Raw genomic sequence first — 14,138 nt, 5'->3', positions numbered from 1 at the left:
AATTTAGTACAGTAGGAATTCTGACCAAATAAAGTGTTCCCTCTTAATTCCTGTGTTATCCAAACATTTTTCTATGAGCTGCACAGCAGAGTGAGGGGAAGTATGGGACATCCTGGAAAATGTTTCCTTTAAGCAATTAAACTCGAATAACAAAGTCTTTTGTTGATCCTTGACCTTATCTGTTGTTCCTTTCTTATATAGCTCTAATAAAAACCCTTGGAAACTAACCTGAAACAAGACCATAAGTGAAATTTACACAGAATTCACCTTTAAAAGTGACTGGACACCTATCTAAAGCACTGCAGCTTTGGTTTTTCCTGACTAATTAAAATGTCCTTTATCATTTAGGTTATATGTAATTGTTTGCACTGATATTATATTTTAGGGCAGACATTTAAAAAAAGCAGAATTGTAGAATCAATCATAAGTTGGGGGAGTCTTCAATTTTTAGTTTAGAGGTATTAATGGCTTAACCCTTAATTAGATTAAGGTTGAGTAGATTGTCTAAGAGAACCACCAATGTTCCTAAATTTTTTTAAGAATGGTATATTAGTTTTTGAACTAGTGTATATCAGACCCAAATCATGGTATTTTATGGTAAAAGGCAATATGTATAGGGCATTTGGCCATTAGCAGCAGGTGTGCTTGCTATTTTAAAGCAAATTGATGTGTTTATATACATACAAGAATTATTTACTATCTTAAACATACAGTTTATATGTAGGCATCTATTCTGATTAACAGTGACACAATATGCTCATGTCAGGCTATGACTTTGAAGTCTTTGCTGCTTTCCCCTGTTCACTGCAGCTGATGTGCTAATGCATCACATATGAGGCAATGCCAGATCCTGACTCTCCCTGCCCCAGTATATTGTGGCTCTGAATTACAGTTGGTGATTTATTTACTAGAAAACTATGCAGAAAAATTCATATTCAAAGCCCATGGATAGAGCAGACAGGACAATCCTTGTTTCTCCACAAAAATATATCCATAATAGATTGCTTATCTGTCATCAAAATCAGAGTTCTTGGGGAAGTAAGAGTCTCCTTGCCTTGGACAACACAGCTTATATAAAATGCCTTACTGATTCTTCTCATGTATATCTTCAAGACCACTGGAATTCCTTAGATGGGTTTCTGTGCTCTTGTCTACTTGAAACCTCTGAAAGAGACATCTGAAGTGTCTTGTCCATTCTCAGTTCAATACTTACTGCTCCAAATTGCTAGGGAAACAGCAGAGCACACACTAAATTTGGATAGAGGAAAATAATACCCATTTCCTTTTATGTTCCCCCACATTGCTTTTTGCACTACTGGGGATTTTTACCAGTTTTTTCAGAGACAAATTATTCCCTAATAAAGACTGAAACCTCTTTTTCCTGCACAGCCTTGCTGTGGAACAAATATCAGGTAAGAAAATATCCTGGAAGAGTGTTCTATAGTCTAGGACAAAAGGAAATTAAGTAATAACTAACAGAGATAACCTGGATGAGTAAACAAAGATGTCAAGAGCCTTTCAAAGAGTAAACCAAAGAGAGAGTAGCATTATGTCGTACAGAATTCAGGGACAGGTTCCTGTGGGAGTCAGCTATTGAGTACTTTGAAAGATATATTGTAATTCTTATTGATTTCTTTCAAAAACAATTGAAACTTGCTCACCAAGCAACACCAGCAAAAATAATATGAACAATAGAAACAATAAATAATAGTATTTCAAAAATTATGGAATTTTAGGCAATAATAATGCCATAGTGAAGGCCAAGCTTTAGTTCTGTGGTTCTCAAGAACAGAGAATAACATCAGTTCATCTCCATCTTGCCTTGGGCTCCCCATGGAGCATGGGCTTTAGTTTTTCTAATGATCTTATTTGCATCCTGCCCTTTAAGGTCCTTTGGGAAAGAGTCAGTGACAAAACCCTGTAGTTTGTTACTGCTCAAAGCCACCCAGAGGAAAAATAGGAGCACTCTCTTCTCAGGTAGGTGAGAAGAGTTAATTCAAAATTGGGGTCAAGATAATTTTTAAAATGAAGTAAAATAGAACAGAATAAAATAGAATAACGCATCTTAGATGGCACTTTCTAAAATAAGGGCAAATAGTGTTTCCTCTCATTTTATTTCATTTTTTTGGTATCATTTATTATGTGAATATATTTCTTATTAGATTGAGATTCAAAAAACAAAGGTTTGAGTACTCTAAGATAGAATCTATGAGGAGGCTCGGAAAAATGAAGCACTTGATTGACTAGCCTGTAATGTCTGTCAAATGTCTTTCACCTTCTTAGAAACCTAGTGATTTTACCCAGAGAAGAGGTGAGTATGCTATCATAAAGTCATCAATATGTCCTTAAATATGTATTATTCAAGTAAAGAACATTAACTGTGAACAAAGTTAATAAATATTGAACTATTATTACCAAAATTAAGATTTGATTTCTACTAACTGGATCCAGAAAAGACTATGTTAGGAAATGAATGAAAAAACCTCGGTTCACACCCCTGAAATCAAGAGAAGAAATATGGAAAGATATGGTTGCATACATATGAAAAGATCCATAAATGAGTTATGTATAAAGTATTTCCAGAATACAAAGATGAAAGATGGTAACACGGAATGGGACTTAGATATAGACTAGGGGTTAATAGGGAGAGTTGAAATTTTATAGGCTTTGAAGGATAAATAGTTTTCTCTTTAGCTGTCCATCCCCCAATAACCTGATAGAGGTGGGCACAGGGAAATGCATGTACAAACACAGGGAAGCATGTAAGGGCAAATTGTAATTGAAAAATGGAAAACACTTATTCCCGTTAGATTACTGCATGTTGAATGTGGCAGACAGGAAAAGAATTGACTGGAATTTGAATATAAAATATTTATGGACTAGATTAATAAAAATTGTTGGTACAGGTACTCAATGCAAGAAAAAGTAATGCTTTCCTTCAGAGAAGCAATGAAAGAAATGTCCTGAAGAGGAAGAGAGATCACTAATAGGAGTTGCTTGTAGTATGTAGTATAGGTTTGCATGTCTCAAGCTGGTGGTAGTAAGAGGTAGCCTTGGGGTGGTAGTGGTGGGGTGTTTTAGATGTCTTGTGAAACATTGCTAGATGGTAAGTTCACTTTAGTGCATCATAATCAGAATTTTTAAATGAAGTCTATTAAAAAGAAGAAAATAGGAGCACATCCACATATCAGATGTGAGAGTATCATTGTGGATATTTATATATGTGTGTGTGTGTGTGTGTGTGTGTGTGTGTGTGTGTTTTATCATATCTTACAACTATTTCTCTCAAAGGGTCATGGCTAGAAAAGAAAAGTCTGAATGCTACTAATATAGAGAAGGGTATTGGTAAGAGCAGACTATAAACCAATACTTAATTTTGTCTTTTTTACTTCTTGCTCTTCTTTTAAAATGTGCTTCAGTGTGTTCAGATGCAAATTAGAGCATAAAAGATTGAAGGTTTCCTAGTTCTATATTTTCTTCCTTGATTGTCTTGCTATCATTTGACATTAAAAATTCATCTTCATGTCAGAGTTCCAGGATGGACTATCACATGTTTACTTAAGATAAAAAATGAATTAGCATACTTTGAAAGTAATTATTAACCACAAAGTAGCCATTCAACAAACATTTTAAATTAAATCAAATAAATTAAAAAGTCTGTAATCCTACACCTTTGTGAGATGTAAGAGCCATTAGTAATTTGTGAAAAGAAAGTGAGGAAATATGATTTTTTAAATTTTATTTATACATTTATTTCTACTGCATAATTTTTCAGTGCATATAAAGTAATTTGTATATTTTTTCTCAAAATTGTTTTTTTTCATTTTTCAAATACGAGTGAAGACAGAAAAAAAGGAGAGAGTAAGAGGACAAAAGAGATATGGAAGCATTATTAATGCAACTATGGAGACTGTGCAGGAACCTCTGGTGACCTATCTTTGGTAAATGATAAATGTATAATGGAAAAATAGAGAATTCTCTGTCACCATTGCAACAGTCTACACACACACACAAATGGCAAATTTGTCAGTGATGACACTGAAGAGGCTTCATTTTCCTTCATGTAATCAATATTAGTATTACTTCAATAAAACAATAGTATTAAATTTTGAACAATTAAGGTTAACTTTTAAATAACATAATGTGCAGAATCTTTGAAACAAGACTGAGCCAATGTGGACTAAATCCTACCCTACAGCTTTCAACTCTTTCTAAAGAATAATTTGGGGGAGTCGAAGACAGAAATATACCTTTCCCACAAGTATCTCTTCTGCTCTCCTTCCCATCCACAACATCCCTGTATAATCAGATATTAGTATTCCATGTTAACAATAAACACTCTTCTCACTGTATTAGGTTATTAAAAGACTACTGATACAAATGGTAAGGTGGATTTAATACTCCTTTCATCTTCCTCATCCAGCAGCTGGCAGACACATGGCTCCAATTAATTGCACCCCAGTGACAGAGTTTATTCTTGTGGGCCTCACAGATCATCAGGAGCTAAAGATGCCTCTCTTTGTGATTTTCTTGTCCATCTATATATTCACAGTAGTGGGCAACTTGGGTTTGATCCTGGTCATCAGAACAGATGCAAGACTCAGCACACCAATGTACTTCTTCCTTAGCCACCTGGCTTTTGTTGATTTCTGCTACTCTTCTGTCATCACACCCAAAATGCTTGGGAATTTCCTGTACAAACAAAATCTTATCTCCTTCAATGCATGTGCTGCTCAGTTAGGCTGTTTTCTGGCATTCATGACAGCCGAGTGCTTGCTACTGGCTTCCATGGCCTATGATCGATATGTGGCCATTTGTAACCCCCTCCTCTATATGGTTGTGATGTCTCCAGGAATCTGCATTCAGCTTGTAGTGGCACCCTATAGCTATAGCATCCTGGTTGCACTGTTTCATACCATCCTCACCTTCCACCTCTCTTATTGCCACTCCAATATCATCAATCATTTCTACTGTGATGACATGCCTCTCCTCAGGCTAACTTGCTCAGACACTCACTCCAAACAGCTGTGGATCTTTGTTTGTGCTGGCATCATGTTCATTTCCTCCCTTCTGACTGTCTGTGTCTCCTACGTGTACATTGTATCTGCCATCCTGAAGATGCGCTCAGCTGAGGGCAGGCGCAAAGCTTTCTCCACATGCAGTTCTCACATGGTGGCAGTCACCATTTTCTATGGGACTCTGATCTTTATGTATTTACAACCAAGCTCAAAACATTCCCTTGACACAGACAAGATGGCCTCTGTCTTCTATACAGTGATCATTCCCATGTTGAACCCCTTGATCTACAGCCTCCGGAACAAGGAGGTAAAAGAAGCCCTGAAGAAAGTCATCATCAACAGAAACCAGGATTCTGAGTTCATGAAATTCATAAAAAGACTTAATAAAAGTGGACTTTTCTAAATAGTCTGATTTTTTTCCCATTTAAAAAGTAGTAGAATGCCTATTTTCATTACTCAGTGATGAATGCCTATCTGATCACTAGATAATGAAACTTTTTTCTAGAGACTTTCATTTCAGATGTACATGTAATCATAAAACTTTACATCCAGTTTCTCATTTCCTATAGGACAAAGGTATTAAAATTAACTAATTCTCTGATCCAAAACAAATTATACCAACCTTCTCATTCATCAAATGAATAATGTATAAACAATCATTCATTATGTGAATAGACAATTAGGAGCAGGCAGAGCATGAACAAAAGTCTAGGTATCTCCAACCCAAGACTCAAAAGCAGCACAGACAGTATATTCCATGTGTAAAGCAGAAACATATAGTCTAAAGAGTTTTTCTGATTAGTAAATTTCTTGAAAAATATTATGACAGTATAAAATTATTTCATACAAATACATGCAACAAATTTCCTTTATTAATGAGAATAGTACATTTTAATCTGATTTCTGTCCCTGAGTTAACATGGCCTACTATTGACATGAAAGTCTGGTATGGCTTCTGAAGACTAACTCTTTAAGTGAACAGTTTTTCTTTTGCCTATGAGACCTCATTATATCTTGTTTTCCAGGAATATTTTTTTAAAAAAAGAAATTTAGGGAAAGAATTCCAGGGAATGATGAATTCCAAACAAATATGCTCACAATAATTGAAACATCATAGGTCACTTGCCTGTAGAAAGAATAGTATGCAGTTATGCTGGCAAAGTTTGGTTAAGTTCTCATTATTTACTAAGGTATAGCTTATAATACACTGAACCCAGGAGGCAATGTAGCCTAATGGCAAAAGCATATCTTTTACTAACACAAACATGGTTATAACCCAAATGATTCTGTTTACTATGTGTGTGCTCTCAGTGAATATCAGAGTATTCATCAATTAAATGATTATAACACCATTAGATTTAGGGTCTTTCTGAGGATTAAACAGCATTAGAAAGTGTAATGGTCCATGGTAGGGGCCTTTCTACTATAAGCACAAAGACTTGAGTTCTCATTCTGACTCTACTGATTATAAGTCACATGGACATGAGGTAATGATTTATAAATGAGAATACCATATGTGATAACTGATAAATACATGAAATATACACCCACACAATTTTCAATGACACAAAAAGAGGTTTGAGTTTATGATTAATGCATGTATTTTTTTTCCTCTTTTAGAGAACTTGTAGGTTTATAGAAAAATCATTCAGATAATACAGAGTTGCCATATGCCTCCCCTATTAACACCTTCCATTAGTGTGGTATAGTTGTTACAATTGATGTAAGAATATTATTAAAATTATTTGTATGTATTATTAACTACAGTTCTTGGTTTACATTAAGGTTCACTGTGCTGTACGATCCTGTGTTTTTTGTTTGTTTTAACAATTTTATTCTAATAACATATATGCAACCTAAAATTTAGCCTGTTAAACACATTCAAATATACCATTTAGTGCCCTTAATTACATTCACAGTGCTGTGCTACCATCACCACCATCCATGACCAAAATGTTTCCATCACCCAAATAGAAACGTTGTATAATTTAAGCATTAACTCCATTGCTTTACCCCCACTTGATCCCCTTGAACCTATATTCCACTTTCTGACCCTGAATTTGCTTATTCTAATTATTTCATATCACTGAGATCTTACAATATTTGTTCTTTTGTGTATGGCTTATTTCACTCAATGTGATGTCTTCAAGCTTTGTCATGTTGACTCATATATCAGAACTTCATTGTTTTTTAAGGTTGAATGATATTTTCCTCATTTTCCTCCTTCCCTGTTCACCTAGGGACCAATTAAATGCTTAGTGCCAAAAACAAGAAAGATGTTATTAATAACCAAGACAGGAGATTATAGTCAAATAAAAATATTTTTAAAAATCCTGCCTTAGGTCATTCTTATGGTCTTTTCATCTTAGTGTACACTTTTGATGATTGTACTATAAATTTTGTGGGATTATAGAGACATAGGGCTAGTCTGAAACACAGTTCTCAAAAATGGAAATTCCCTTCCTTTCCTCGTTTGTTTTTTAAACATTACCATTTGCTTAATCAAAAAACTTTAGACAATTTACTCCACCTATATGTGCCTTGGTTTCCTCTGTAGTATGAAGGTGAAAACAGTATTAGCTACTAAATTTAGTATAACAAGGAACAAAAAATGGACATGAAAACATTTTTCTAACAGCAAAGGACTTTAAAATGCTGATTTTTAGGTTTCTTAAGTTGAAAATGCTGAACATTTAGAAAACTATTCATTCAAAGTAATATTATAAGGATATCAAAGTTAAATTTGAGGATCTGCTACATAAGTATTAATATAGGAAAAATAATTGGCATTTTGACTTAAAATTTGCTGATGATTTTATAAATTGGCCTTGTCCTTTCTAAAATTTGCTGATGATTTTATAAATTGGCCTTGTCCTTTCTGAGAACAATTGGTTTCAATTAGAAAAGTATTTCACAAATGAGTGCACCTGTGGAACATGTCACAAGGAAATACCTCACATATATGTAGTGGTATTTTGAAGAGTTATTTCTAGTGTGAAATAATTGGAAATAACTCAAATGTCCATCTGAACACCAAATAAGTACAAATCATAGGATTATTAATATAGAAAATTAAGTCACAAATGTGCACAAATATGGAATGGATTGTAAAATGAAAATATACATATTAAATTAAAACTAATGAGAGAGTTTATGGCATAAAATGTAGAGAATGATTGCAATTAGGAAGAAAGGGATGGAAGGAAGGAAGGAAGGAAAGATGGAAGGAAGGAAGGAAAGATGGAAGGAAGGAAGGAAGGAAGGATCAACTACAATATGATGGCTGTTAACACTTTGGCAATGATATTTAAGTATATTTTTCTGCAATAAATTAAACGTAACAGTTAAAAAGTTTATTATTTTGAATGGATTCTTAAAATTATATTTTCATATTTAATTTAATGTACTTTTTAATGATATTTTTATCATATACCTACAACTGAACAATTTATGACCACCTTAACAAATCTATTATTTTCTCCTGAAATTATTGTTCAGGAACAGTATCAGATACTATCACAATATCACATTGTATTGGATTCCATTTTTAAAATGCTACTTAGCTATAGGATGAATCAGTATAATTAGTTGTAAATAATATTTTACCCCTTTGTTGCATTACACTGGCTAGCATGCTGAGAGTAATGTTTAGTCACAGTCATGATTGGCTTGATTCTGACTTGTATTGAAATTTCTAGTTATTTTATCTTAATATACTGATCTGAAACATGTTGTCTGCCTTGAATCATGGAAGTATTTATCCTGCTATACCTATAATAATGAGTTTTCATTGTGTATTTGATATTTCATGCTTTAATTCAGGTATATTTTATCTTCTTTAACAATACCCCAGGGCACTGAGCATCTTGGATTTTCTTCCTGGAGCAAATACCTTCAGGCCAAAAGTGGTAGAATTGAAATCCAAGAATGGAAAATGAAATCTGTGAGAATTGTCTTTCCAGTATGGCCAAGATAAATAAGGGTGAGTCAACTCCTTAATTCAAGAAGCCAAGATCACCCAGAAAAGATACTCTGGGAATAATGATTTAAGATACTTCTACACACATTCCATGGCCAAAGGCAATAATTCAGAAGTAACTGAATTCATCCTAATGGGACTCACAGACAGTATGGAACTTCAGGCCTTTCTTTTTGGAGTCTTTCTGGTGATCTATTTAATTAGTGTCATGGGTAATCTTCGGTTAATTATGCTAATTCAAATCAGTCCTCAGCTTCACACACCCATGTATTTTTTCCTCAGTCATTTAGCTTTTGTTGATTTTTTGTTACACCTCCTCTGTCACCCCAAACATGATGGTGAACTTCCTCCAAGAAATTAAAAGAATATCCATACCAGCCTGTGCCACACAGTTGTTTTGCTTTATCATGTTTGTGGTGTGTGAAGTGTATATGCTCTCAATCATGGCTTATGACAGGTACGTGGCCATCAGCAACCCTTTACTCTATGTCATTGTCATGAATAGAAGGGTTTGTATTCAAATGGTGGTTGGCACATATTTTATGGATTTTCTGTGGGATTCTTACAGGCAATTCTTACCTTCCATTTGTCTTTCTGTGACTCAAATATAAAAAATCACTTCTATGGTCATGATGTTCCTTTGGTTGCCCTGGCCTGTCATAAAACCCATTACAAAATATCAAAGAACTGATATTGCTCACACTTGCTGGTTTCAATACCCTTTTCTCTCTTCTCATTGTCCTCAACTCCTACATATTCATTCTAGCTGCCATTCTGAGGATTAATTATGCTGAAGGCAGACAAAAGGCCTTTTCTACTTGTGCATCACATCTGTCTTCCATCACTATATTTTACAGGACAATCATTTTCATGTATATGCAGCCCAAAACAGGCCATTCTCTGGAAACTGACAAAATAGCTTCTGTTTTCTATATTGTGGCAATTCCCATGCTAAATCCTTTAATTTACAGCCTGAGGAACCAGGAAGCGAAAAACACTTTGAGGAGAATTATGGAAAAGATGTGTTCTTCTATAAAATAAAGTACCTATGGTCTAACTGAAAGCCCTCTAGGTAGAGAAGAAACATTTACCAAAAAAATCAAGTTTTCTTCATTAACACACTAGTAATAACAATTTTTTTGAAATTTATAATATTATAAAAGTTAATATTGACAGAGAATTGCCTTAATTTTCTGATTTTATATTTTATGACTGTGAAACCATTATTCTTGATGATAGTGAAAGATATGAGTATGAAATAAAGTTGCAAACAGCAGGCAAATTTTTGCTTTGTAAACCATTCAAAATCATTTTTACAGGTATTTTGATCAGCATGCTTCACTTCATGAACCTTACATCAGTAAAAAACACATTCATCTTAAATTGCTAAAGAAGCTTTAAGTCATTAATGTTGTCTGTAGAATGTTGACTGACACCACGCTCCCAAACCCTGCTCAGGTGAACTAGCAGGGACAGTGGCATTCACATTGGTGGAAAGTTAAAAATAATTTTAAAAAACAACTCAAATGGTAACAAATGAGACAGGCATGACTTTCAAATCAGAGTAAGTTCTGTAGAGCATAAAATAATAGAAATCAATATTAGCTTGATGTTTTTGTTGTCTTTCTGTAAGTCTAATATTATATCAAAATAAAAAGTTAAAATAAGAAATAAGTGCTTCAGTATTTATTGTTTAATTTTAGGTTAATGGTTTAATTGATAAATATTTTTACAAGATAGTTCTTGTTTTGGTGCCTGAATTCCAAATTCTATGCAATTTTCAAATAGTAGATTTTTTTCAAGTAATACTTAGCAGTCATATATCTTTCTTTAAGAACACAAATAAATAAAACACTCATTTGTCTCTAATAAATCTTTGTTTAACAAAATTAGCCTGTTCTTTAGGAGAGCTTATTATTGGGTGTATAGTTTCACCTGCTACAAACTAAAACAATATACCATACATTTTTAGAAAATGCAAAATCACAATTGTCTTAAAATGACTTGGACTTTTTAAAATAATTTTATAATCAGTCAAAAAGTTACAGGCAATGGAGGGACAGGGCAAGATGACAAATTGGTGAGGTGTGGAATTTAGTGTCTCCTCTAGGGCAGCCGGTAATTACACAGGAACTGTATGAAGTGGTGTTTTTGGGTTCTCTAGTGACCAGTCACACATCATACACAAATTTGGAACCAGAGGAAAAGCTGGGATCCCAGTGAACTTTGTAAGCTCCCCCTGGACCAGGGGCCTGGTGCCCCTCCCCATCCAGACTCCACGGACTGTCTTGCAGCTGACTCCCTGAAAGGAAAAAAACAAAACAAAACAAAACAATCTGCTGAGGGCAAGAATGGGTACTCAACCCAACCTTGACTGCAGAAATAAATAAAAAGTTAATTAACTAATTTTTGGAGCTGGGGGTGCTAAAAAGGGGCTGGGCTCTGAGAAGAGGAGGCACATAAAAGCTGGCACCTATTCCCTTGTTCCAAAAAAGCTTTTTTCTTTTTCTCTCCTACATTTTGTCCCTTCTCCTTTCTCACTGACTCCTTATCTTTTGGCATATCAACAGTCCCCAGCCGGGACTGAATTGAAGCTATTGGAGAGTAATTATTAGACAATAGCCCAAAGTGCATCTTTAAATGCTCTTTTCTGACACTAAGGAAACGTCCAGGCTGGAGAAAGGCTTTCAAAAGGGATTTCTTTTTTTGTTGTAGTTTTCTTTTTTTTTTTTAACTTAAAAGTAACATAGGTATTGTGGTGTGAGCTACAGCTCTTCTGTGGCTGGTTATTCAAGTTCCCTAGGATTTTTTATTCCTTGGTTTATTAAATATCCTTATACCTAGGTAGCTCATACCTTACCTGTCATGATGTTGTAACTAAAAAGATTATGTTCAACCTCACCCTGTCTTGCTTCATTTTCCATATGTAACAATACTCTCCTGTTTCTTCCCATGTGAGATGACTTTGCTTGAAAACTGATAAATGTTTTATCCTAATAAGGAAGAATGTTCCTGCTACTTGATACACCTATGACTTCATTCTCTCACAGCTTATCTTTCCTGAGACTTTAGGGTCTGCATCCATTTAGTAACCAGATCCCTGTCAAATGTAAAGGAATTATGATTACACAGTGATGGAAAATGTTATCTGCTATTAGCAGATTTTTCTTAGTTGCTACTTTTGTCCAGTGGAATAAAAACATTAAATTTTTACGTGGCAAGAACTAGAAACATGCTTGGTGCATAAATATTAGCTTTTATTATCAGTACTTCTACAATTCTATAATATAAGTAATCTTTTCTCAGCAGCATGCAGATTAAACTTATTTCCTTTATTCTCTGCTTTTTATTCTAGATTCAGGACAGGTAGACTCCAATTTGAATACTTAAATGGTACAAAAGTTGTTCATCCTCATGATTTATTTAAATGGAGAACTATTTCTCTAGGTTGCAGAGAATAAAAAAGTACTTTGATTTGTTTTCCATTCTTGCAAATGGATCCTTGGCTCAATATATATTCTGGAGGCAGGTATAGTGGTGTTACTCATTTGCCAGCTGTGTGATTTGGGATAAGTTCTTTAATTTCTCAGCACACCAGTTTTTTTTTATCTGTGCAATTGGAATTAGTATTAACTATGTCTCAAGATTGGAAGTACCTAGTATTGTGCCTGATATGTAGTAAACTCAACAAATATTCCTCCAACAAACATTTTAGTTTTTGATAGAAATACAAGACTTGATAAGACAGTCCCTGGTCTTACAAAGTAGTAGGGGAGATAAGGAGCAAAAAGTGTGGCAAATGCTGAAGAATCAAAGGAGGGCACGTAACCCAGATTGGGGGGTCATAGGCTTCTCAGAGGCCTTGGCTGAGTCTTGTAGGAGTCAGCAGGCAAAGAAGGGCAAAAACATTCCAGGAAGAAACAGATCATATCTTCTGTGAACCCTGATAAATTCCCTTCATTTGGCTTTATTTCCTCTTTTAAATAATTTCATCTATGTATCCATCCATAAATAAACTGTCTACATAAATCTCATAAGAAAAAAAGTAACATATGTGGTTATTTTCTGTCAGAAAGCCCACATTGAAGGTCTAGGCTGCTCATGGGGCAGACAGAGTACCCAGAACTTCTTTGAATTTCAGATTCACTTCTGAAGAAGGTCTCCACCTCAGTCTTTAATTGACAACTCATGCTGACCAAGGAATTAAGCTGGAGTTGCCCCAAAGAGGAGAGGGGAGAAGGGAATAGTGCCCCTAGCAGAAAGCTGCAGTTACTAGGATTGGGAGAGTGCAGGGAGGTCCGGCTAAATTGGCAGCCTCCAGACCTCAGGGGCTGGAATTTAAACTCCAGCTTCAGTCAGCCATGCCCCTGACATGCTCAGAGTCCACAGAGAATTAAAGTCACTTCACCTCTTTACACTGGTGGGGGAAATGTGGGCTGGCAAGTGTCACCTGCTGGACAGGATAAGAAAAGCACCAAGTCTAGAGGCCTCACAGGAGGGTTTCATTCTCAGGGAAACTCCATATCCTCCTAGTGAGACCTGGACACTGTAGACTAGGAAAACCTGACTGGGGTTGACCCTCTCACAAAAAGGCTGCATACAGGCAGGGCAAGAAGCAGAAAAACAAGAGGTGAAAAACTCCCATCTACTAAATAGAACCTAAGTTAGAGGCCTAGAATAAGCTGAAATAAACACCAAAGGCTAGAGAACAAAGGCATCCAACAAGAAAACCCTAGGTAAAAGAGTGAAAACAAGTCCCAGAATAAACTAGTCAAGAAAGTCAGATGCCTAGAGACCTCAAGTTAATGAGCCATACTAGGGAACATGAAAATATGGAGCAGCCAAAGGAACAAACTAATAGTTCAACCAAGATACAGGAGTTGGGGAAACTAATGCTAAATCAATTCAATGAAATGAAGGAAGAAGTATTAAATTCTGTTCAAACATATCTCCTAAATCAATTAAAAAATCAAGTCAATGACCTGAGGAAAGATATAGCAACACAGATGAAGGATATAAGGAAAACACTGGATGACCATAAAGAAGAATTTGTAATTTCAAAAAACAGTTGGCAGAACTTATGGGAATAAAGGGCATAATGGAGGAGATGAAAACACAATGTAGGGATACAGCAGTAGATT

General features: G+C 35.0%; 1 protein-coding gene and 1 pseudogene across 1 annotated transcript; both read left to right on the top strand.

Moving 5' to 3' along the window:
- Positions 1–4,437: 4,437 nt before the first annotated feature.
- LOC119536773 (olfactory receptor 8U9) lies at positions 4,438–5,421 on the top strand. Its single transcript, XM_037839534.1, has one exon. The coding sequence runs from the start codon at positions 4,438–4,440 to the stop codon at positions 5,419–5,421; it is 984 nt and encodes a 327-aa protein (XP_037695462.1).
- Positions 5,422–9,079: 3,658 nt separating this feature from the next.
- Positions 9,080–10,038, top strand: LOC119538685 (annotated as a pseudogene).
- Positions 10,039–14,138: the final 4,100 nt, after the last annotated feature.

The sequence above is a fragment of the Choloepus didactylus genome, chromosome 6 (assembly GCF_015220235.1).
Source record: "Choloepus didactylus isolate mChoDid1 chromosome 6, mChoDid1.pri, whole genome shotgun sequence".
Classification (NCBI taxonomy): domain Eukaryota; kingdom Metazoa; phylum Chordata; class Mammalia; order Pilosa; family Megalonychidae; genus Choloepus; species Choloepus didactylus.
This window is presented reverse-complemented; position numbering and strand designations above follow the sequence as displayed.

What these genes read in the sequence shown, in the direction of transcription:
- LOC119536773 (XM_037839534.1), top strand. Translation starts at nt 4,438, where the DNA reads ATGGCTCCAATTAATTGCACCCCAGTGACAGAGTTTATTCTTGTGGGC.